At 42.6% G+C, this 26,369-nt stretch overlaps 1 protein-coding gene and 1 long non-coding RNA gene across 6 annotated transcripts in view; one reads left to right on the top strand and one right to left on the bottom strand.

Moving 5' to 3' along the window:
• SH3D19 (SH3 domain containing 19) overlaps window positions 1-26,369 on the bottom strand; it is a 179,792-nt gene that overhangs the window by 113,631 nt on the left and 39,792 nt on the right. Inside the window, exon 1 of one of the 5 annotated variants that reach the window (XM_059175544.1) lies at window positions 23,232-23,271. The exons of the other annotated variants lie outside the window; for them this stretch is intronic. Coding sequence (XP_059031527.1) covers window positions 23,232-23,250 — 19 coding nt within the window. The 5' untranslated portion in view covers window positions 23,251-23,271. Of the gene's footprint in view, window positions 1-23,231; window positions 23,272-26,369 lie in introns of those variants that run through there. 5 annotated transcript variants of the gene reach the window in all.
• On the top strand, window positions 10,127-11,077 carry LOC131832504 (uncharacterized). The gene is made up of 3 exons (XR_009354074.1): window positions 10,127-10,285; window positions 10,484-10,738; window positions 10,831-11,077. It is a non-coding gene; the product is annotated as an uncharacterized LOC131832504 (long non-coding RNA).

Raw genomic sequence — 26,369 nt, 5'->3', positions numbered from 1 at the left:
GAGCAATTCACACCGAAGCAAGTACAGAGGTACCCAAGAACACAGATTTCCTTAGCATAGTCTACAGCATAATTTATAATAGCAAAAAATAAACACTAAGTTCCCATCAGTGCATATGAATTTAAAGTCATGCTCTACTTCTGCATTGTGTAATGTTATGCAGCTGAGCTAAAGAAAAGTCTTCAGCTCAGTATATGTTGGTATGGAAGGACCTGAGGGAGAAAGGTGAATTGCATGTAGAATACTTCCACTTTTCTGTGATGTACTCACACACACACATACACAGAGATATGTATACACAGAAGCCGCACAAATATACATGCACAGGCAGAAAAAGAAGGAAAGACATCTGGAGCGATGCTCAGAAAAGCACCCAAGAGGTGCTAGAAGTAAAGAGGGCGAGGAGGCAAACTTTCTATTTTACTCCATATCTTCATTTCTCGACAGTTCAAATTTTTTCAATAATTGTAAAGAAAAAAACCAACTATATATTATGCCTCGCATGCAACAGAAGAGGGAGCCAGACTTAGTAGGATTTTAATAATAATTGTTAACTCTAGATTTCTTTCCATCTGACAGCCTGGAGAAAAAGGGCGTTCTGCTCTGGTCACAGGAGCACCAGATCTAACGTCAAGTCTCCCATGATGGTTTTGGGAACCAAATGGGGAACTGTGGCCAAAGAAAACAGTGGTTTTTGAGCTGAATCGCTAGGCGAGGCTCAGTCAACAAAGAGGACGACTGAGGGACGCATCCCAGCCTCAAGTTTCAGTGGTCCTTAAGCCTGGGGTCTTGGTGTTCAGATCCGTACTTGGAAAGTCTCAGAAAAGTGAAAGAAAGGACAGCCAGAGGCCTCTCTGTGCTTCTGACAGTTCTCTCTGATGTCTAGGGCCTCTCCCGCCATACTCTACCATCAGGACTAAATGATCTATCACCCGACCTCAGATGCTACCTCCGTGATCTTCCCCAGCCTTGTTATCACCAATAACTGCATCTTCTCTGTGACCTCAACCTCAAGCATCTCACTTCCCAGCACACTTAACTGTCTTTCCCGCACTCCTGAGAGCAAGAAAGCCAATTCCAATCATTTTCAACCCCATTAAGATATATAACTCACTGATTTTTGCCTTGTTTTCCTCTCTACAGTCCCCTCATTCCTTATTTCCCTGCTTCCCAGCTTAAGTTCATGATTTCTCATTATAATTACTCCCTTTCCTGGCCCCGTCATTGTACCCACTTAGAGAACCTTGGCCTGGGTACCGCCACCACTCTGCCTCTCTATGCCTCCACCCATGTTGCCAAACACTACCCATGAACAACGTAAGTCTGGCAATTTCACTTCAAATGCCAGTGGACGCTTTCTGCTGTCCAGCAGTCACACTATTCTTTCTCTGGCCCATTCATCTCCCACACTTGTGGATGACTAGTTCACTCCCTCTTCTTGGGTCCTCAATACTTCCCTTCCCATCCTCACTCTCAACAGATGATTTCTCTCCCACTGAGGAAATGGAAACCATCAGCAGAGAACTTCTACCACCACATCTCCTACCAAACAGCATCTGTATGCACATACTTACTGTTCTTCCTGTTGTACAAAAGACCTGTCTGTGCTCCAATCTAAGCATCCTCACGCCCCAGCTGAGGGTTAGGTTCAGTCCCCTCCTGTCTGCTCAAGGACACTGCAGCGATTCTCCTGCTTTCTCTCCTGCATCAATTTCTCCCTCTTCTAGGTAATTCCATTAGCACACAAACATGAAATAATTTCTCCCATCTTAGAGCAAGAACAAAAAATTGTACCACCTAGGCTCTTCTGCCAGCTGTTTCTCAATTTCTCTTTTTTCCCAAAGATTTTATTTATTTGTCAGAGAGTGAGCGAGCAAGCACATACAAGCAGGGGGAGCGGCAGAGACAGAGGGAGAAGCAGGCTCCCTGCTGAGCAGGAAGCCTGATATGGGACTCCACCCCAGGACCCTGGAATCATGATGCTTAACCAACTGAGCCACCCAGGCGTCCCAATTTCTCTTAACAGTAAAACAACTTAAAAAATTGCCTTATTTGCTGTCTCAAATTCTTCCCCTTTCTGTCTTGAATCTGTTGGGTTGCAAGCACCCTGGGAGCTTCCCAGCGGTGATCTGAAACAGAGGGTAGGGAGAGACCAAAGAAAGAAGCAGGCCACTTCCAGACTGGTAGTTTAATAAGGAAGGGAATTTACACAAGGCTTGTTTTGGGCAATCACCAAGACAATCAGATATCTATCCTCACCTGCCAAATATTAGAACTACACAGAGGCCTTAACTGGGCTAGTCACATATACTGTCTGGACAGTCTTAGCACCACATCACTGTCTCAGGGATGTGTCTTTGGAAAGCCTCTAGGAATATGAAAGGCAAATGGAACCCACATTCCAAGAACAGAGGAGGGGGTAAGGAACCTCTGAATGCCCAGGTCCAGTTCATGGGTCAACGGACAGTCATGTCTACTTGATAACCTCCTTCAACAGAATCCGTCCATGAGGCTAAATCCAATGGTCAGTTCTTCATTGTCTGCAGCACTTGGCAGCCAATCACCTCCTCCTCCCTGAAACACATTCTTCACCTGCCAACCAGAAGACTACTAGCAGTTCTCTGCCTAACTCATGCGATCCTCTCAAGTCTCTTACTGGTTCCTGTTTATCTCATCTGAACTTTGGTGTGGTCAATCCTTGAAACTCATAGTGGGCTCCATTTCTACTCATTCCCTAGGTGACCTTATCTCATTCTAAGGCTTTAAATACTTTGACGGGCTGGTGACACCCTAATCCAGCCCTTCAGTTTGTGGCAATCTCCTGATTCCACATTCATATATTCAATAGCCTAGCAGACATTTCCAGCTGGACATCCCTCAACCTGCCCATAAATGAATTTCCTATCTACCCCCTAAAAACCAGGTCTTACAGTGTACTCCATCTTAGTAAGTGGTTATTCCACAGTTCCAGGGGCCCAGGTCGAAAAATTAAAGATTTTGTTTATCTGTTTGATAGAGAGAAAGAGATCATAAGCAGGGGGAGCAGGAGAGTGAGAAGCAGGCTCCCTGCTGAGGAGGGAGTCAATGTGGGGCTTGATCACGACCTACACTGGAGGCAGACATGTAACTGACAGAGCCACGCAGGTGCCCCCAGGATCTACCACTTTTTACCACTTTGCCCTCACAGCTCTGGTCCAAAGTCATCATTACCTCCTGCCCAATTTATTGCAACAGTTTTCTAACTGTTTCCCTGCTTCTACACCTCACCATTCTCAACCTAGTAGTCACTGTGATCCATTTAAAACTTTAAGTCAGACCAAAATCTTCCCATTGTACCAAGAATAAAAGCCAAAGTCCTCACCCCATGAGGACCTACTCAGTCTGGCTCACTCCCTGTCTGACCTCATTTCCTACTGCTGGCACCCCTCACGCACTCTGCTCTAGCTTTAGTGTTTCTCAAACGCCCAAATACACCCCTGCCTCGGGGGGCTTTGTACTGCTATCATTCGTGCTTCAACTCCTCTTCCCTCAGGTGACCACTGGCTCAATGCCTCTCTTTCCTCCAACACCTGCTCAGAAATTACCTCAGTGATGTCTTCCCTGACCACCATTATTTAAAAGTCACCACAGCTCCACCACAGCATCCCTTTCCTATTCTATTTTTCTGCCCAAAGCATTTGTCATGATCTAAAACTGCAATATAAGCTCCATGAGGACAGAGGCTTTTTCCATGTTGTTACTCCTCCTATTCCAGAACACTGTCTGGCATGGACAATGAAAAAATGATCACTGAATAAATAAACAATGTCTCCTGGACTTGGGAGGCTGCCGTAGCATGGAGGGAAAGATTACCAGACAAGGAATCAGGAGATTTGGATGTGAATCTGATTACAGTAGTCCCCCGCTTAGCCACATTTTCGCTTTCCACAGTTTCAGTCACCCCTGGTCCACCGTGGTCCAGAAGCAGATGTCATCAGAAGGTCTGTACTAGTCTAACCTACTAGGTCCCAAATCCTACATCACTCACCTCACTTTACCTCAGCACACAGGCATTTTATCATCTCACAGCATCACAAGAAAAAGGTGGATATAGTACAGTAAGACATTTTGAAAGAGGCCACATTCACATAACTTTTATTAGAGCGTTGTGTTATAACAGTTTTAGTTACTATTAGGTATTGTGGGTAATCTCCTACTATGCCTAACGTATTAATTAAACTTTATCCCAGGAATGTACATGTAGGAAAAACAGTACATATAGGGTTTGGTACTATCTGTGGTTTTGGGCCTCCACTGGGGGTCTCAGAAAACATGCCCCAGGGATAAGAAGGGGGACTACTATTGTACACTAGGAAATGAAAGCAATTCCCAGGTTTGTAGTGCACAGTAATACAGCTACTTAAATCAGTTAACCTCTAAGGTCCTCTGTTTGCTCATCTATAAAACAGAAATGAAAACCTTCCCAATCACCATGTGGAGGAAAATGTTATGCAAATGGAAAATAGTGTCGAGCTCCAGTAACTGATCACATGCTAACCTACTGAGAAATCAATGTTAACACTGCTAGACAAAAGTTTATTCTTGGGCACCTGGGTGGCTCAGTGGGTTAAGCCTCTGCCTTTGGCTCGGGTCATGATCTCAGGGTTCTGGGATCGAGCCCCGCATCAGGCTCTCTGCTCAGCAGGGAGCCTGCTTCCTCTCTCTCTCTGCCTGCCTCTCTGCCTACTTGTGACTTCTCTCTGTCAAATAAATAAATAAAATCTTAAAAAAAAAAAAAAGTTTATTCTCTTTGTAAACTAGAAGGACAACCTGAACTATAAACAAAGACTTTAAACTGCCCTTCTCCCTCTCTCCAATTTGTAATGTGCCTACATTATTAATTATACACATTAGTATCCTAATACTAGTGTCAAACTTCTGGGCATCACGGCTAAAATAATTTTTGCTTTCTATCCATTTCACCCAGGGCCAGGCACTGAAGGACCAGACTTCAGAAGTATGGCTGCAAGACCCAGGGGGGAGCTGGGGCCTGAGATGCCCTTGGCTGTCCAGGGAGAGAGGGTGTCTGGGGCTTTTGTCTGGCGTTGGGGAGGACATACCTTATCCATTCCCTTCTGAATAGGGGAGATGAAACTTTGTGTGTTGAGATCTTTGGTACTTTTATTTGGTCCCGTAACTGTCCTCCTCACCTGTCTTCCTGCAGCCCATAACCAAACAAAGCTGAGAGAGGCTCTCATAGAGACAGAAATACAAGCCAGGTTCCTTAGTCAATTAAATAAAATGTCAATAAAATGTCAAGACAGTCTGAAGGGTGTCTAGAAAATACAGACCTCGCCAAAGCACAGCTGGAAAAATTGGTACTTGAAAGAGGAAAGAGGCATCTACTCTAAATTCTACTTTTGTTTCAAGTTACATAACAAGAAAAATAAATACTTCATTTCAGTTAGTTTAGTTCTTCACAGAAATCCCTTAATCGTGATTCAGAATGATGGCATTAGCGTGTATTAAGGGAATATAAAAACCAAGGTGTGTTTCTCAGTCCTCTAGAAAACTTCTTGTTACATTAACCCCTGCACTTTTTATAATATTCTAACAAACTCACTGAATTTATTGCCAAGGCGGAGAAAGTCACCTCCTGACTACAGGGTCTGATTATGCTCATTGATATGCTTCAGGTGATGTGAACTATATAGCTCATCCTTTTCTCCTTTGGTCTCAAGTTAAATTAATTCTCAATTTTAATAATCCCATGCTTGATTTTTTATAAGTAAAAATTCCTCCCACCCCCGATTTCTGTAGGCCTTCTAATTGCACTAATTTTTACTGTACCCACACTGCCCTCCTGTGCCAAGCACCAGCTCTGGAATTAAAGAGCCTAAATTACTGTGTCAACATCATCCTCAACCTCCTCACCATGGTTTTGAAAACAGCAACCAACATTTGCTCAGTATGTTGGTTATGTGCCATATCCAAGCCCATTCAGATTTTAGAGCCCCTGGCTCTCTTTTTTTTAATGAATAGGAGATCAATTATAAATAAAAACCTCCTGAGTTACATCCTTATTCCACTTCTCTCCAACTAGATTGCCAGCACCTTGAAGGCAAGGAGCCCCCATAATTCATGCTTCTTTATACATTCTGCCACATTTAGCATATTACCTTGTGCATCATACAGATCTAATAAATATTTGCTGCTTTAGGAAGGCCAAGGACAAATTACAACAGGTAAACCGACACAAAAAGGGGAAAGAGACAAAGCAGAAAATACTGGTCAGCTATCTGACTGGCTTATTTCCTTTTCTTTATTTTCTCTTGTCAGTTCTGTAACGGGTCAGGAGGCCAAGGACTTAGGGCACAGGGATCCGCCCCAGGTTGGTTCACCTTTGGCCAGAGGGTAATTACATGAGAGCAAGTAGGGCAAGTCCCTGAGATGTGGCAGGCTGGACAGAAGGAGGACTGGGAGCCTGGCCTTGCTCCACACCAGGATCACTGCACTTACTGAGCCCAGCTCCCTCTGGTGCCCACCCCAACTTGCCCCTCTTCCTATTGGCAGAACCCCAGACATCCTGCTCTCCTGCACAGCAGGGGGCGCCTCAGGCCCCAGCTCCTCCCCTTGGGTCCTGAAACTCTACTTTCATCCAAGTCTGGTCCTGTCAGTGCCTGAGTGTTGTGAAAACCAAAGGAGAGGAGGAGGTGAAGCAGGAGAAGCTGGTGTTGACCCCCTTCTCTGGCGGCTCCCCAGTTGGCCTCTCCCTGGGAGCCCGAGTCCGGAAAGAAGGAAGTGCTGATTCTGAGGGAAAAAAAAGACATGGGCCCAGCTGGTTGTGTCTTCCTGCTGCCCCTTCTGCTGGGGATCCCAGGAGTGTTCCTGGGGTGACGAGAGTCCGAGGCAGTGGTAGGGGCTCAGCCCAGGACAGCTGCTCAGGGCATGGGCTGTGGACCTCCTATGGCAACAAGAATTCATCATGGGTGTCTCCCTTTTCTCTCCCTAGGCGCCAGTGAGGAGGAACCAGAGAATCTCCTGAAGTCAAGTAAGAGGCCCCAGCCAGTGCAGCAGGACTGGGTGGACCAAGTGACAGGCATTTGTGCCAAGCTGAAGAGAGGACACCGGTTTGGGAAAGGAGTGCAGAGGGAGAGGGGTGGGGGCAGAAGAGCAGGTCTCTGGGCAGATCTCCCATGCCTTTCTCCTCTTTGTTGGCAGTCTGCGGGCGCCCTGCTGTCTCATCTGGCATTGCCTCGGGCAGGGAGGCCAACGTGGGCCAGTGGCCCTGGCAGGTCAGCGTCCGCCAGGGCCTGCTTCACATCTGTGCAGCCACCCTCATCTCAAAGCAGTGGGTGCTGACCATGGCAAGCTGCTTCCGGTGAGTGCGGGCCTTGCTTCAGAGAGACCTGTCAGAGGACTCGGGTGACTGGAGGTCCTGGGATACGGGCAGACAGGAGTTTACCTTGCACTGCCCGATATGGTACCCTGTGCCTTAGAAGAGGGTCCAAATGTTTCCTGCCCTAGGTCTCTAGTCAATACAACTACTCTTAAGATTTCAGGCATCTTCATATTTGACAATCACTTTGACTGAAATGAATGCCTAATAACAGTTATCCCCTGTGCCCCCAACTCAGCAGCTACCCAAGGAGATACTCCCTGAGGGGGGAATCCTCCCTGTCCAGCATGCCACGTGTTCACACCACTCTGCACGCACAATCTTGAGCCCTCTTCACTCACCCCAGGTGACCTCATTCTCTCCTATGGTTTAAAATATCATATATTGGGGCGCCTGGGTGGCTCAGTGGGTTAAGCTGCTGCCTTCGGCTCAGGTCATGATCTCAGGGTCCTGGGATCGAGTCCCGCATTGGGCTCTCTGCTCGGCAGGGAGCCTGCTTCCTCCTCTCTCTCTCTGCCTGCCTCTCTGACTACTTGTAATCTCTCTCTGTCAAATAAATAAATAAAATCTTAAAAAAAAAAAAATATCATATATTGGCTGGCAACACCCACATGGACATCAATAGCCCCAAGCTCTAGCTCTGCCCCAATTCCATCTGGAAGTCTCACTGGTACCTCAAAGGTCACACGAGCAGGACAGAGCTCCAATTTCACCACCACCATCATCCCCAAACCAACTTCTATCTTCCCTGTCTCATTCAACAACATAACCTGTTGCTCAAGCCATACTCAGAAATATGAACTCACTCTCCCCCACCCTCCATATGCCAATTCTGTCAGTTTTATTTCCAAAATACACTTTGACTCCAGTATAGCTGGCCCCAGACCACTGCAGTAGTATAACAGGTTTTGCTATTTGATTCATATACATAACAAAGTGATTTTTCAAAAAGTCAGAGGTAAGATCTCGTCACTCCCTCCTTCAAATCCTTCAGTGGATGCCCAGGCAAGAGAATAAAAGCCAGCTGCCTCACTGTGGCCAATAAGCTGTGGATCACCAGATAGCTGCTCATTTTCCCAACCTCATCTCATTCTACTCCAGGTTCACCTCGATTCCTAGAAACTGCCAAGTTCTTTCTCACCCTCCAGGTCTTTGCACAGTCTGCATTATATTCCCTCTGTCTCACATGCTTCTCCTGATAGCTCTCCTCAAGGCTGAAACTCGTGTCTTTTGGGACCCTGTTGAGAACTTATCTCTTCAGTGAGACCTTTCCTGATTGCCCAATCCAAAGACTCTTCCCCTGTCCTTTATTCTCTAACTTAAAATCCCGTTTTCTTCATAGTATTTATCACACTTTAAAAGGCTGTACTTGTTAGCCTGTTGCTTGGCCATCTTCTTTCCCTCCCTTCCTCACTCCCCTCTCTCACACACACTCGCAGTGCGCAGACACGCACGCATGCACACAATCCACCAGTCCTGTGAGGGCCAGATCATGTCTAAGTCTCATTCATATCCTCAGGAAATGCTCAATACTTAGTGAAGGAACAAAAGCTTACGAAGAATCAGAGGAAAAATGCAACCTCCAGAACTGGGGTTTTCAGGGACACCCCATGACAGAGTCACAAGAAACTCATGGTCCCCCCACTCTGCTTCTCTTTTCAGGTCTAAGGACACCAGAAAATACCATGTGTTGGTAGGGTCACTTCAGGTCTCTGACCGCCCAAGCTCCAAAACAACGACAATCCCTGTGTCCAGGATTATCCCCTACCCTCACCTCCAGGGAAACACAACTAGTGCCATCGCTGTGGCAAAACTGGCCTACCCAGTTTCTTTTACCCCTGTTGTCCTGCCCATCTGCCTCCCCTCATCTGCAGTACAGCTCAAGAACTCAACCTCCTGCTGGGTGACTGGATGGGGCTATTCTGGAATGCACCAACATGAGGGTAAGTGGATTTTCTGAGCTCTCTTTCCTCAGCTGACATTCTCTAACCCCTGCTCCCTATCCCAGCCCTAGCTCCACATATACTGCACTCTCCAAGGCAATTAATCTGTTCCGCCACAGACTTCAAATTGTCCTTGACCTTGTTCCCTCCCCTTTGCTTTCATACTTCTGCTGCAATCTCTCTTGCTTATTCGTGTCTGCCTCTGCTCTTGTTTAGCAGTAGTGCTAAGACCTTCAAAGTGATAAAGACAAGACAATGAGCTTACGGAGAGGGTAGCTCTCAGTCTGAGATGTAATAGAGCTTTCCCTCTGCACCTGGGTGGTATATGTGGTTAGGTGGAGAGGGGAAGCGGGCATGAAGATGTATTAAAAAAAAGTAAGGCTCCTCAGCAAGTCTCAAGTCAGGAGAGGAGAGTAGAACTTCATGACTGAATCAACGGTCTTCATTCTTCAGAGTCTGCTAGATCTACTACCTCTTCGTATTCTATGGAATATAACAATATATTCCAAGGCCAAATGAGGTCATTCTGTGTTATTGTTTTGGGTTTTCCTGAGTCACAAGATTTTCTGTTATTTGTGGCATCTGAGTGGGAACAAATGCCTTCTGCCCTGTTCAGACCCAGGGAACTCAGCCCTTCAGCTATTTCCCGAACTGGAAAGCAGAATGCCATCTGATATGGAGGCAGAATATTTAAAAGCAGAGCTGAAATCCCTGATAAACAGAGGCATGAAATCTCTATCCCTAGCTGAAAGTTGCTTCCTGCATTTTTAAGACAGCTCTGATTGTTTTTGTTCTCACAGATATGAAGCCGTCTTATATACTGAAGGAGCTGGAAGTGCCCCTTATGGATCTCCAGACATGCAGTGACTACTATCAGAAAGCAAACCTGCGTGGAATCAAGCCCATCATCAGTGAAGCCATGATCTGCTCCAAGCTCCCAGTGGGGCAGACGGATCAGTGTATAGTAAGAATCCATCCTGTAGGTACCTTCTAGAACCCTCCCCTTTCCCATATCTCTTATCTTCCATGTCTCTTATCTTCAGAATCTCTGGGTGAATCCAGCAGTGCCTGGAGAGGTCCTAACTCCACAGTTCTTGACTAACCAACCGAGAGAGTTATGTCTACCCTGTGCAAGGCTTAGTCATCTTGCTTCTCTCCCCAGGGCAGTAGAGGTGATCCCCTGACGTGTAGAGTGGAGGATTTCTGGGTCCTGGCAGGAGTGGTCAGCTGGGAGTCAAACTGCATCCAAAACAATGATCCTGGAATATATACAAACATCAGTTTCTATAAATCTTGGATTGAGAAGTCAGTCATTTCACATACTGACTTTTCTGCTGTCATCAGTCTGTACTTCTCTGGGCTCCTCCCTGTAATGCTTCTACCTCTCATTTTCCTGGGGCTACCTTAAGTGGCTGAGGTTAGTACAACCACAGTAAGTGACAATTAAGAATGAGGAAAAAAGGCGGGAAATTCTAATAAGTTGATGGCTTTTGTTTGTTTTTTAAATAGGCTCCATGCCCAGTGTGAAGCCCAATGACCGAGCAAGACCTGAGGGGAGATCACGTCGAATTCCTAACCGACTGAGCCACCTAGGTGCTCCTAGAAGTTGATAGTTTTGATTAGAGATTTTGAGGAGTCACCAAGACAGATGCAGTTCTGCTATTTCTGCTAGTCACCATAAGCCTAACGTGTCTGTTGCCTTTTATCCCCAAGTCAACCTGGAAAACAAGATCCCCAGTGTTAATAAAGTTTGGTTGATTCCAACTGTTATTTCTTATATTCATTCTTTTGATGAAACTGGAGACAGTGCCTGGGGAAATCCCAAAGCACAGAACTTTAGGGCTGAAAAAGATCTGGAGATCACCTGGCCCAACCAATCCCATACTCCACAGAGAAAGAAACTGGAGTCCAAAGAAATTAGTAGGTTTTCCCTTGCTGAATTCCAGATGAAAATCATCCAATATGGGGGGCACCTGGGTGGTTCAGTGGGTAACGCCCCTGCCTTCAGCTTGGGTTGTGATCCCGGGGTCCTGGGATAGAGTCCCATATCGGGCTCTCTGCTCAGCAGGGAGCCTGCTTCCCTCTCTCTCTCTCTCTGCCTGCCTCTCCATCTACTTGTGATCTGTCAAATAAATAAATAAAATCTTTAAAAAAAAAAGAAAAGAAAATCATCCGATATGGGCCTAGACTGGGTTCTGAAGAATGAGCAAGGAGTCAAAAGATGAGGTTTCAGTGGAAGCACAGCAGGAAAGAAGAGCCGAGGGCAGTGTGTTAGTTATTCCTGTGCAACAAATCACCCCAAAACTTAACAGCTGAGAAAACTCCCAACACTGATTCTCTCACAGCGTCTGGGGTCCATAACTAGGGAGGGCTTAGCCAGGTAGTTCCGGCTCAAGGTTTTTTCAAGGGGCTGCTGCTGTATCAGCCACAGTCATCTCAAAGTTCAACTAGAAAAGGAGTGCTGTCAAGCTCATTCATAGGTCTGCGCTGGCTCCAGAGGATCTGCTTCTAAGGTCACTCACACATCTCCGTAGGGCTGTCTCATGGCAACTACCTTTCCCTAGAGTGAATGAACCAAGATAAAGTAAAAGAGAGCATTCAAGATGGAAGCCACAGTCTTTTCATAACCTAATCTCATAACTGACATCTCATGACTTCTACTGTATTCTAGTCTTCATTCATTTATTTATTTATTTTTTCTTTCTCCATGCCCAGCATGGAGGCCAAAGCAGGGCTTGAACTCATGACCCTGAGATCAAGACCTGAGCTGAAATCATCAAGGGTCAGATGCTCAACCAACCAAGCCACCCAGGCACTCCTGCTGTATTCTAGTCTTTAAAACAGTGAATCAACGAGGTTTGAGTTTCAGGAGGCAAGGATGGCTGGGGCCTCGGATTTTAAAGGGTACCTTCTATAGAGTCAGGGAAGGGTGTGGCCTAAGGAGCTAGAAAGCTAAAACTCACCAGCATTTAGTAGTTGAGGATTAAATGGAGGGAGGAGGAGTTTAAATAGAGATATTCAGAGAAGAATGCCCTCTGAGCCTTTCCCCCACCCACTGAAAGCACTTCATGGTTGTACTCTCAGGTGTCCTGGGGTTAAGGGAAGGTGTTTATTAAAGACATCTCCAACTCACAATTTCCTGACTGAAGAGTGGTCTAAGAATATGTCTTCATGTAAGAAATCTATGGGTGCTTTACCTGTGTCCTTTTCCTCGGCAGGTATACAAAGAGTGGTTAAGAACATGGGATCTGAGGGGAGCGTGAGTGGTTTAATTTGTTAAGCCCCTGCCTTCCGCTCATGATTTCGGTGTCCTGGGACTGAGACACAAATTGGGCTCCCTTCTCAGATCAGTGGGGAGCCTGCTTCTCCCTCTACCTGCTGCTCACCCTGCTGTGCTCTCTCTGTTGCAATAAATAAAATCTTAAAAAAAAAAAAGAACGAACAAACGTGGGATCAGACACTGGCCAATGCTGACTTAATTTATGGATTTCATAACAAGCTGATTAAAATAAAAACAGGATTCTCTGTATTACTAGGCAAATGATAGTTAAAAATATAATTGGTAGAAGTTTGGCAAGACAGTGGAAAGCACAACAAAAAGTGGACATACAATCCTTGCTCAAATTTCATTAAATACCAATAAAATCATTGCTTTAAATGGAAAATTTTCATTAATAACTGTGAAGATAATTACTTAAAGATACGTAAATTAAATCTGGGCCATTAAAAAGCTTTCCGTACATATGAAAATGATAACTTTGAAAAAAAATTAATTCTCTAAATGAAAAAATGATACAAAGTACCAGCAGGATTCAAAGAATGATAACAATTTATTCTCAAAGGGACACTATTCATGCTAATAACTTTCCTCAGGATTTTTTTTCAGACAACAACACTACAGAATGGCAAGCAGGGACACATGAACATAACTAACAAAACTGACAAAAGATAAACTCACTAAACATGTGAGATTCTAAGTATAAAAGATAACGTTGTGAGAAAAGACAATGGATCTAGATACTAGAGCCAAGAAATCCAACAAGGAGAGCAAAGGTTTTAGGATCAGGAAATAAATTGTTGAAAGGCACCTTCCAAGTTCCCTGACAGAACTCTCAAATCAAGGCCTAGGTCTACTTATATTGAACAGATCCAGTAGATAATCCTTACCCTTCTTCACACAGCAGCACTGGAAAATCAACTAAGTGAGTAACTGCTGGGAACGTAAAATGCACCTATTTCCACTACAAGGCACCGTCCCCCTTTCCCACCAGGACGCTCCAAAAAAATGGACACTTAGCAGAAAAATTGACACATAATGCACGAGATGGAATGAGGTAAGTGTCTGTAAAAAGAACCTCCCAAAATGTTAGGAAATACATGCCTCTGTGTTTTAATAAGCTGAACTTGGAGATCTGGGTATAAGGTCAAAGCAACGTAAGAGGCGTGAAATCGTTAAGTGAAAAGCTTAAATCTAATCAACAGCACAAGGCCCTGACCATAATCCGAAGGGAAAGGTCAGCATGGAATCCAAGGCAGCAAAAGCCGGATAACTATACAAGTTCATCAGACCCTAGGCCATTAAGGGGAAAAAGACTCTGAGTTTGATGAATATAAACGTCACATTTATTTAGAAAAATACGTTCTGTTGTGGAGAAGCACTCTTTCACCTAGTTTTCATAAAGAAGGGATATTTCATCCTCATAAGTGAAATGCTCATGAGATGAGATTAACCACTTCCATTTATTCAGATCTAAGTCTCTTCAAACCACCACCCACTTACTAATTTGTCCCTACTCAAATCAACAAGATGTGTCCTGGTTAGGAAAAAGGAAAATTCCAAATAACAGAAAGGAATAGCCCTCAATGCAAATAAACATTCTGGCTCATACACAGGTCTCTTAAAATTTAGTGAATCCGTCTCTTGAACTTGATGTATTCTAGGTGATCTGACAAACCTTGAATTTCTGAAGCTAAAAAACTAAGGCCCCAAATTGAGAGGACTTGTGCAAAGTCACATTGCCTGTGAAATACCTGCCTAAGGGGGACTCTCTGGGTGACATGGCATCTTTACCTCATCTCTGTAGCAGGAATTTATATTTACTTTATGCCTCCTCCGTATTAGCTAGTACACTGATCACTTTATTTATTTCTCTTTTTAAAGATTTATTTATTTTAGGGCACCTGGGTGGCTCAGTGCTCAGCTGAAGCATCTGCCTTCAGCTCAGGTCATGATCCTCATGTCCTGGAGCCTCGCACTGGGGTCCCTGCTCAGTGGGGAGCCTGCTTCTCCCTCTCCCTCTGCCTGTCACTCTCCCTGCTGTGTGCTCTGTCTCTCTGTCAAATGAATAAATAAAACCTTTAAAAAAAAAAAAAAGGGATTTCTTTATTTTAGAGAAAGAGTATAAGTACATCCATGAGAGTGGGGTAAAGGGGAGAGGCAGAGGAAGAGGGAGAAAGAGTCCCAAGCAGACTCTGTGCTGAGCACGAAGCCCAATGCAGGGCTCAACCTCATCACCCTGAAATGACAACCTGAACCAAAACCAAGACTCAAATGCTTAACTGACTGTGCCACCCAGGTATCCTGTTATCACTTTATATATTATCTTACTTAGTTCCTAACAATTCAAGAAGGGATTACTAATTCTGCTTTCACCAATCAAAACACACACACACACACACACACACACACACACAATAAACACAACTGAGGCTCAGATCTCTTGCCAAAGATCACATAGCTAACATTTGACCGTCTGACTCCAAAGATCTGGCCCTTTTCACTATACCAGATTACCTCCACTCACTGTTAGAAGGCTCTACTAAAGGTTCGTCTTTATACTATGCCAACATAACACTGCCCTTTTTCCTGGTTATTTGCACTTACTATACTCCTAGCTCCACTTGTAATTATTTAGGTATATCCAACTTTACTTTTCCTGAATAGATAAGAACATCCTTGAGAAAATACCCAGTTATCCTATTCATGTTCTTGACCTTCTAGCAGCATAATATAGAGACTTGCAAACAGAAAGCATCAAATCTTATTTTCTGAAAAAAAAAATGAGAGCTATAGACGATAGAAAACCATTTGTCAAAACCACAGCAAGAATTCCTTTAGCATGAGAACAAGTAAACAACAGAAAAAGGGAAATATTTTTTCTCTTAGCGATCAAAAGAACAAGACCAACAGCTCTTGCAAAGAGGGACTGACTGATGCGCAGGCTGCAGGGCCCTGGCCAAGTAGGATGGCGCTCAGAACAGGATCAGTCCCGTGGAAAAGGTGACTACGGAAGAGGGAAACTATATAGAGTATGCTGGGAAGAGGAAAAGGGGTCTCTAAAAAGTTGTCCAGGGCTTAGCCCTGAAATAATGGATGCCAAGTTTATGGACTAATGCTAGAACACACTGGTTAGTGGAACTAAAGGTGGACTAAAAATGTCTTGTACAAGTTCAAGAACTTTTAACAGGCCTAGGGTCTATTGTGGCGGTGACAGAAAAGGCAAAATGCCAGAGTAAGCAATGATTCTTTAAAAGATAGTTTTGTAAGGGGATTTATTCATTTTCCAATATAATACATCAATCTCATGGGTTGAATTATAAAAGAGACAACAGAATCCATTTGCTCTTCCTGGAAATACAGACAAAAAGCTACAAATACTTGCAAATCTACTGCTGTCCCTGTTTTATTCTCAGATGCTCAAGAGAAGACTGTATCCCTGAAGTGGCATCCCCACTTTCCACAGTGGTTTCCAACTGAAGGTGATTCAGCCCCCCAGGGGACATCTGGCAATACTCACGACAGGAGGTGGTAGTACTCCTGACCGCCAGTAAAATAAAGGCCAGAGATGCTTCTTAACATCCTACAATACCCAGGACAGCACCCCACAATAAAAAATCATCCAGCCCAAAATGCCAATAGAGCCAATGCTGAGACATTCTTATCCACAGGTACCATCAACATTAATCTAAGCCATCACAGAGATGAGTTGTTTGTCCAGAATTAAGTTAGCACTTAAAAGGGAGATATTAGTTTAATAACAACAATAAAAACTGCAGCTACTATTTATTATTGCATCCTTAAATAGGCCAAACCCAAGCTAAGTACTTTCTTTTTTTTTTTTTTTTTTTTTTTTTTTTTTAAATAAAAGACTCTATTTATTTGAGAGAGAAAGAAAGAGAGCGAGCTCTCAATCACACAAGCAGGGGGAGAAGACAGAGGGAGAGGGACAAGCAGACTCCCCACTGTGGGGTTCGATCCCAGGACCCTGGGGATCACGACCCAGACCAAAGACAGCCACTTAGCTGACTAAGCCACCCAGGCACCCCCTAAGAACTCTGACTTTATCTCATTTAATTTTTACAAAAATCTTGTAGGGTATCATTATTTTTATTTTGCAAAGATGTAAAAGTTCTAAGTTGGCCACAGCTACGTGCAAGTGATAAAGCTCCTATCACTACCATCACACTGCCCCTTTTCCAAACCAGCAGTTAGCGTGCAGAGCACAGGTACTTAAAGAGCATTCTAATGTTACTAGGGTAATGATCTGGGAATACAGAATCTAAGACCTGGAAACAGAGCAGAATGAGAAAGGAAGAAAGCTCCCAGAGCCATCTCAGGAAGTCTCTGGAGTGCCACTGGCATCTAGTCTCTAGAGGCTTCCAAGTCCTTGGCACTTCCTTACCTGAGAAGAAAGGGAGCAGTAAAATGGCACACCAACATGTCCGCTGACTGCTACACCAAAAATAAGAAAATAATTGTAGAGGGACAGCTGGGGCATAGACAAAGGTAAATAAATAAACAGATAAATTAGCCATGTATAATTCAGTGTTACATCTGTAAAGAACCTGAGATCAACTGATTGCAATGCCTTCACAGAATAGGAAAACACAGGCCTTAGGAACAAAGTGACTTGCTTAAGATCTTAAAGCCGTCCCCATGAAAACCAAAGAATAGTCATTGTGGGTTGAGAACCAGAGTGCATCTGTCCAGTATAATCTAAAAAAAAAAAAAAAATCAGGGGCACCTGAGTGTATCAGTCATTAAGCGTCTGCCTTTGGCTCAGGTCATGGTCCCAAGATCCTGGGATAGAGCCCCACATCAGGCTCCCTGACTGGCGGAGAGGGGGGTGTAGAAGAGGGTAACCTGCTTCTCCCTCTCCCACTCCCACTCCCCCTGCTTGTATTCCCTCTCTTGCTGTTCTCTCCCTCTCTCTGTCAAATAAATAAATAAATACATAAATATCTTTTTAAAAATAGTAATAATAAAAAGTGAAAATAAAAATTAGCTTAGATTTAAAAAGGACTCATAAGTTCCAACTCTTTAAAAAGGAACATTTTCTGGAGAGTGTCCAAGACAGCAGCACTGAAAGATCCTAAACTCCCCTCCTCCCATGGACACAACAAATCTAAAGCTACAACATACAAATCACTTCCCTCTACAGAAGACCTGAAAACTAGATGAACTGCTCTCAAAAATGGATAAAAGGAGCAATCAAGATATGCAGGAGAGATAGAGATATGGTCTCATAAACAACCCCACCCCTGGCATGGTGATAGACAACAGGGAGGGATCTCGCCAAACAGGCACTCCTCTCAGGGCAAGGGAGAGGTTGGTGCCCCATACCTGGCAATCTACCCCTGCTATCCACAGGAAGACAAAAGCCTCCAAAACATCTGCCTTGGAAAACCAGTGAGGGTATGGCTGGGGTTCCCAAAGTGTTAGAGGAAACTTAGATTCCCCTCTCAGAGGGCTCACATGTAATCTTGGGGGCCCTGAGACACAAATCTGAAAAGTGCCTATGCTATATGTGACAGAGATTCATTTGCTAATCTCGGGGCATTGGCTGGAGGAGTGGGAGACAGCAGAGATGCTCACCAGAGCACTACTGGCCACTACTGCTAGCACAGGCAGGTGAGAATGGATGCAGTATCCTCCTGCTGCTTTGCTGGCACAGGTCAGGGCAAGAAGTCACAGCACTTGCTAAGGCTGGCAAGTGAGGGCAGGAGAAATGTTCCGTTGGCTCCCTGCCTGGGGCAGGCAAGATCACAGAGCTCTCCCACTCTCTAAGACTGTGAGTGTGGGCAAACGCAACACTCTCCTGCCCTGATTGGGGCTGGTGACTGTGAACAGTCGTGGCATTCTCCTGCTGCCAGCCCAAAGCCAAAGGGGGCAAACTGAAAAGGCACTTCCAGTGAATCACTGAAGCCCACAGATGCAAAATGCCGTTAAGGCATTTTCCCCACTGCCTTTCTGAAGCCAGTGACCGTGCCCTGCCCCTACACTCTCCAACTGACTCAATAAAGCCAGCAGATACATGCAATTCACACAAGAGACACCCTTGATTGGCCCTGGTGACCAAGAGGACTGGTGTTCTAAAGCTCCATAGAACTGTATAACAACTGGAAAGGTGGTTCTGGGCAGGCTCCGACCCCCAGGGCACTACACAGACAGCACACTGAAACACAACTCCAGTCTCTCCGTGAATAAAACCCATTCACTTAGCCTGAAGCTTCAGCCTGCAGGGTAGGCAGGTTTCCCGAAGGAGTGGTCCCAGGGAACACAAGCAGGGAGACATCATCCTTGTACACCCTGTTAGCTTCACTAGAGTCAAGGAGATTTCCCAGAAAGGAGCCTATATACTCATCTGAAGCCCCAATTTTTGCAACTGTCACCCAGGGGACCCCCCCCCCCTCACCAATCTACTAATCTAAAGATCAGCTAGGATTACAGCTGAGGTCCCACAGGACTATACATATTTGCATACTTGAAGCAGCTGCCTGAGAGTCTAGATTCCAATCAGCAGGTGCTTTGATTACAAACAGGTCTTGGCACACTCTCTACAATGGAAGAACATCAAAAACAATTCAGGTAGCTTAGGCAATCATAAAGGCTCAGAGACAACCGATAGCTAAAGCAAGGTTGAATGAAAAGGATACTTATATAAGGCCATTCCTTCGAGACTGAGAGAGGTAGATGTTTGCCTACTATACAGAAACAAACACAGAGAGTCAAATAAAGTGAGGAAACAGAAATATGTTCCAAATGAGAGAATAAGACAATACTTCAGAAAAAGGCCTTGCTGATACTGAGTAAGTAAACTATCTGATAAAATAATTTAATGTAATGGTCATAAAGATGCTTGCCTAACTCAAGAGAATGGGTGAACACAGTGAGAATTTTAACAAGATTGGTTCAGTTCATGATATCAGGGTCTTGGGATCAAGTCCCACATCAGGCTCTGCACTCAGTACAAAGTCTGCTTGGGATTCTCTCTCTTCCTCTCCCTCTGGCCCTCCCCCTGCTTAAACTCTCTCTCTCTCTCTCTCAAAATCCACATTATAGGAGTCCCAAAAGGAAAACAGGGAGATAAAGGGACAGAAAACTTATTTGAAGAAAATAATGGCTAAAAACGTCCCTAAAGAAAACAAAAAACAGGCAATGCAGGTCCAGGAAGTCCAGAGTTACAAATAAGATGAAACCAAAGAAAACCAAACCAAAATACATTATAATTAAAATGTCAGAAGTTAAAGGTAAAGAGAGAATATTAAAAGCACAAAAACAAACTGTTACATATAGGGAAATTCCATAATCCTATCAGCAGATTTCTCAGCAAAAACTTTGCAAGTCAAAAGAGGGTAGCATGACATATTCAAAGTGCTGAAAGGAAAAAATTTCCACGAATACCCTGAGAATACTCTACCAGGCAAGGTTATCTCTCAGATTTGGAGATAAAGAATCTTCCAGATAAGCAAAAGCCAAAGGCTAGTAAACTACTCTTAGAAGAAATAGTAAAAGGCTTAAACTAAACAGATATAGCACTAATTAATAACAAGAAACATACAAAAAAAAAATTACTGAAAAGGTAAATACGTAGTAAAGGTAGTGGATTATTCACTTACAAAGCTACTAATAAGGTTGAAAGGCAGAAATTGTAAAATTAACAAAAACTACAATAATTAAGGAATACATAAAATAAAAAGATGTAAAAAGAGACATCAAAAACAAAATGCAGGGGTCCTGGGTGGCTCAGTGGGTTAAGCCTCTGCCTTTGGCTCAGGTCATGGTCTCAGGGTCCTGGGATCAAGCCTTGAATCTGGCTCTCTGCTCAGCAGGGAGCCTGCTCCCCCCCCCACCAATCCCTGACTCTCCACCTACTTGTGATCTCTGTCAAATAAATAAATAAAATCTTAAAAACAAAATAAACAAACAAAAAGCAAAATCTAGGGGGGATGGGGAGTTTAAAAATGTAGTTTTAGAATGTGTCCAAATTTAAGTTATTACCAATTTAAAATAGATTTTTACACACAAATGATTACATATGTGAACCTAACCACCAAGCAGAAACTTAGAGTAGATGCACAGAAGAAAATTAGAAAGGAATCATATAAATATAACACTAAAGAGAGTTGTCAAGCCAGAGGGAAGACAGAAAGAAAAGAATAAAGAAACAGAGAAACTATAAAAACATCCAGAAAACAGTTAACAAAATGGCAATAAGTATTTATACTTATTGTAATGTAATGTAATGTAAATGTGAGTGGACTAAAATCTTCAATCAAAAGACAGAGAATGGCTGAGTGCACTAAAAAAAAATAAAACAAGATGCATTCATATACTGCCTACAAGTGACTCACTTCAAAAGTTAGGACACACACAGACTAAAAGTAAAGGTATGAAAAAAGATATTCAATGGATATGGAAACCAAGAGAAAACGGATGTAGCTATACTCATTTCAGACAAAAAAGACTTTGAAACAAATACTATAACAGGAGAAAGAGGAGCACTACATAATGATACCCAGCTAGAAGATATAACATTTATAAATATATATGCAAATAAAACAAGAGCACCAAAATACATAAAGCAAATTATTAACAGACTCTCTCCCCACTTCATTTAACATTGTACTGGAAGTCCTAGCCACAGCAATCCAACAAGAAAAAGAAATAAAAGGCATCCAAATTAGTAAAGAAGTAAAACTGCCACTATTTGCAGATGATGTGATCCTATCTATAGAAAACCCTAAAGACTCCACTAAAAACCTGCTAGAACTAATAAATGAATGCAATAAAATTAAGAGTACAAAATTAATATATAAAAATTTGTTCCTTATAACTAATAGCAAACTATCACAAACAATTCAAGAAAACAATCCCATTTACAATCCCATCAGAAAGTATAAAATAAATTTAACTGAAGTAGGTGAAAGCCTATAACCTGAAAACTGTAAGACACTGATTAAAGAAACTGAAGACACAAAGAAATGAGATATTCTGTGCTCATGAATTGAAAGAATTAATGTTACTAAAATGTTCGTACTACCCGAACCAATCTACAGATTCAATGCAATCCCTAACAAAATCCCAACGTCATTCCTTGAAAAAATAGTGTAATTCTAAAATAGGTATGGAATCACAAAAGATCCCCCAAATAACCAAAACAATCTTGAGAAAAAAGAACAAAACCAGAGGTATCACACTTTCTGATTTCACACCATACCACAAAGCTAAGGTAATCAAAACAGCATGGTATTGGTATAAAACAGACACATAGATCAATGGAACAGAACAGAGAGTCCAGAAATAAACCCACGTATGTATAGTCATTTACAATAAAGGAGGCCCAAATAGACAATGAGAAAAGAACAATTTCTTCAATACATGGTGCTGGGAAAACTGGACAACTACAAGCAAAAGAATGAAACTGAACCATTATCTTATACCATATCTAAAAATTAACACAAAATGGTTTAGAGACTTGAGTAAGACCCCAAACCATAAAACTCCTAGAAGAAAACATGGACAGTAAGCTCCTTGACATCAGTTTTAGCAATATTTTTTTGGACCTCAATTCAAAGGCAAGGGAAACAAAAACAAAACAAATAGGACTACATTTTTTTAAAAAATGCTTGTCCACAATAAGGGAAACCATCAAAAAAACAAAAAAAGCAACCTACTGAAAGGGAAAAGATACTTGCAAATCACATATCTGATAAGGGGTCAATATCCAAAATATATAAAGAACTCCAACAACAACAACAAAAACCTAACAATCCAATTTAAAAATTGGCAGAGAACCTGAACAGACATTTTTCCAAAGAAAACATGCAGCTAGCCAATGGGCACATAAAAACATGCTCAACATCATTCATGATCAGGGAAATGCAAATGACAACCACAGTGAACTACCACCTCATACCTATCAGAATGACTAATATCAAAAAGAGAAAAAAATAACAACTGCTGGTGAGGATATGAAAAGGGAACTCTTGTGGACTGTTGGTAAGAATGTAAACTGGTGCAGCCACTATGGAAAACAGTATGGAGGTTCCTCAAAAAAATTAAAAATAAGAGCTACCGTATGATCCAGCAATTCTGCTACTGGGTATTTTGAAGAAAACAAAAACACTAACTTGAAAAGACATATGTACTCCTATGTTCACTGCAGCATTATTTACAGCAGCCAAAATATGGAAATAATCTAAGTGTTCATTGATGGATAAATGGATAAAGAAGATGTGATTATCTGTCTGTCTATCTATCTATCTAATGGAATACTATGCAGCCATAAAAAGAGTGAAATTTTATCCATGACAACTTGGATAAACTCTGAAGGCATTATGCTAATTGTAAGTCAAAGACATATACCACAAGACTTCACTCATATGTGGAAAATAAAAGATAAACATACAAACAAAACAGAACTAAATCCAGACTCAAAGATATAAAACAAATTGGTGGTAGCCAGAGAGGAGGAGGATTTGGGTAGGTAGGGGGCAAAACGAGTGAAAAACAAGATGTACAAACTTCCAGCTATGAAAAAGTCATGGGGATATAACATAAAGCACAGGAAATGCAGTCGATAATATTGTGTTAACTTTGTAAGGTGACAGATAATAATCAGACTTACTGTGGTGACCATTCTGCATGATGTAAAAATGTCACATCACTCTGTTGTACACCTGAAACTAATATAACAGCATATGTCAATTATGCCTGAACTTTAAAAAATAACAACAAAGAGAAGAAATGAAAAAGAGGACATTTTCTTCAATAACTCGATGCCATTATCACACCTATCAAGACTAAGAATAATTCCTTGATACTATCTAATACCCAGTTCATTATCAAATATCCTTGACTGTATCAAAATGTCGTTTTAAAGTTGGGTTTGTTACACACCTGGGTGGCTCATTTGATTAAGCGTCTGCTTTCAGCTCAGGTCATGATCCCAGGGTCATGGGATCAAGTCCTGCATCGGGATCTCTGCCCAACAAGAAGTCTGTTTCTCTCTCTACCTTCCACTTCTCCTTGCTTGAGCTCTCTCTGACAAGTAAATAAAGTTGGTTTGTTACAAACCAAACAAGGGCCACACATATGTCTCTTAAGTTTCTTTTCATCCAAAGGAACTTCCATCCCTTTTTACTCTCATACCATTTGCTTATTATAAAGAAATCATCAGTTTGTTGTTTTATATAATGTCCTGCATTCTGTATTTGATTATTAAACTTACTCTTTATCCTCTCTGTGTGCTATGAGTAGAAGCAGCTTTAGAGACTTGGGTTTCACCTTTTTTTATCTGAATACGTCACTGAATATTGCTTCATACTTTGTCGTATCAGGAGACACACATCTGCCTTTTTTCTATTTTTCATGATGCTCAGATTGATCAGAGGATTCAAATGGTAGCGGACTGAAGACTCTATCAAGTTCTCATCTGAAACTATCCACTTCTGATAATCATCCCCCGAATCAAGGATCTTATGATGGGCTGCAAGCAGTGATTTTCAAATTCCATCAGTCCAAGCACATTTATTAACTGAAATTCTTCCCTCTCATCAACTAAGCACCCTGGTTGTTTTTTTTGTTGTTGTTGGTTTTTGTTTTTTGTTTGTTTGTTTTTTACTCTGAACCACCATTTGGACAGGAAAAGCAAGATAACTACTTAATACTTTCCTTTCACTTCCAGTTTTCAGAGGAAGGAGCTGGTGTCTTAGCTACTTCCAGTAAAGCTTATTTCTAACTAAACTGGAACCAAAATAAACTATGTATTTTTTGTAAGACATTTAAACAAAAGGGAAAAGAAGAGATGCGTAAGCAATCTACTAATTCTAAAGAGTTAACCAGCGACTTCAGATTTATCCGGGGATATAAAAGTCCGAAGATCTAGGACAGCTAGATCTAAGTCTCCCAGAAGAAAAAAAAGGGTCTGGTCAAATTCTTGTTCCCTTGATAAATCAACAGAAAGACCTGTCCAGAGCTTTGGTGTCTTTGCCAAAGGACTACCTTTATTCCAAACATGACTTTGAAGGCAAATCTCATCCCGAGATCTTCTTAAAAAGCTATACTTACATGAGTTGACTAAATAGTACCATTTTCTGTGGATACCATACATAAACTGGAATACCCTGAGATACAGTGAATCTGGCTTGTGTCCCACTACAACAGTCCCTTCTGCTAAGCTGGCCACATTTCTGCATCCTCATCTTCCCCGCTACATGCAAAAGAGCACTCACACCGAACACAAGAAGTTCATAGCCAAGGAACTATGCCCTGACAAGATAAGACCATCTGTTCAAATTCTTGGGAATTTGAAATGAAAATAAGGAAAAACTTGGGCAGAGTATAGTGGAGAGAAAGAAAAGTCATGGACTATGGTTGAGCCATACAACTGGCAGAGGACCTGAATGAAGATCCTGAACTCTCGTGATGAGCTTCTGAGTTATCGTGAATCTCGAGCTACCTTCCTACTCTGGTCTCCATCCAGATCTGTCCTATGATAGCTCCAGATGTCTTTGTTACTCTGATCTCCCTATTGTTCCATAGATAGCTGCATTTGTTTGCTAGAGATGCCTTAACAAAGTACCACAAACTGGGTGGCTTAAGAAACAAAAGTTTTTTTCTCACGGTTCTAAAGATGAGTCTGAGATCAAGGTGTCAGCAGGGCTGGATCCTCCTAAAAGACATTCCTTGGCTTGCACATAGCCATATTTCCCTTTCGTATATGTCTGCGTTCAAATTTCCTCTTTGTGTAAGGACGCCAGTTATATTGGGTTAAGGCCTACACCTAATGACCTCATTTACCTGAATTACTTCTTTAAAGACACTGTCTTCAATGGTCACATTCTAGGTACCCCACATTCTGTGGTTAGGACTTCTGTGCATGAATTCTGGGGGATGCACATTTCAGCCCATAACAGTATCTTTAAAGCGATCCCCTCTTTACTTATGCTAGTCTGAGTCTTGTTGGTTGCAACTGAATAAACCTTACCAAAATCGCTACCTTTTTTGGTCTTCTATTATTTAATTATTCATGTGTTTCTTTCAAACTTCCCAAGAGTTTGAGCTATGAGAGAGTAATAACATGCTTTAAAAGTTCAGTGAATTCTATCTCCACAGACCTAGTACCCTATAAACAGGTGGTACCAGAAACATAAAAGGCACAGAGAATTCTGTAGAAGATGCTGTGCCATGGCACCCAAGATCCCCTTTCAGGACTAAAGTATTCATTCTCTTAGCAACCAGGAGTGTTGGCTGCTTTTAGCTCACGGCTAAGTTCTATCCCAAGAATTGTCAACAGAGTCACTTCACCCAAGGTAATGCCCGTTCCTTTCCAGCAGCCTACATCCAATCATACTAAAGTCCAAAGGCCCAGCCTTCTTTTCTCCACTCAGGACATCTCTGAAGAGCCACCCCAGCTCAAGAGCAACTTGTGAGATTGGCTGTGGCCCTTATGCAAGTGAATTACAGTCCAACTCTCCCTCTGCCCAATCCTGCTTCCTTCCTGCTTCTGTCCCCACTCACCCCTCAAGGTGTTGATCCTTAGACTACTCCCTAATAAACTTCTGCACACAAATCTCTTAATCTACTTCCCAGAAAATCTGACTTGCCCTATATTCAATGGCTAACACTGTGACAAAGATGCTACCCTTGATCTTAGCCTAAAGGCCAAGAACTGATAACACCATGACAAAGAAGAAAACAAAACAAAACCACCAAAAAAATTTGGGAAAAATTAGCCAGGTACTAGGTAATTTCCTCGTTTCCG

Source organism: Mustela lutreola, chromosome 1 (genome assembly GCF_030435805.1).
Source record: "Mustela lutreola isolate mMusLut2 chromosome 1, mMusLut2.pri, whole genome shotgun sequence".
Taxonomy (NCBI): Eukaryota; Metazoa; Chordata; class Mammalia; order Carnivora; family Mustelidae; genus Mustela; species Mustela lutreola.
This window is presented reverse-complemented; position numbering and strand designations above follow the sequence as displayed.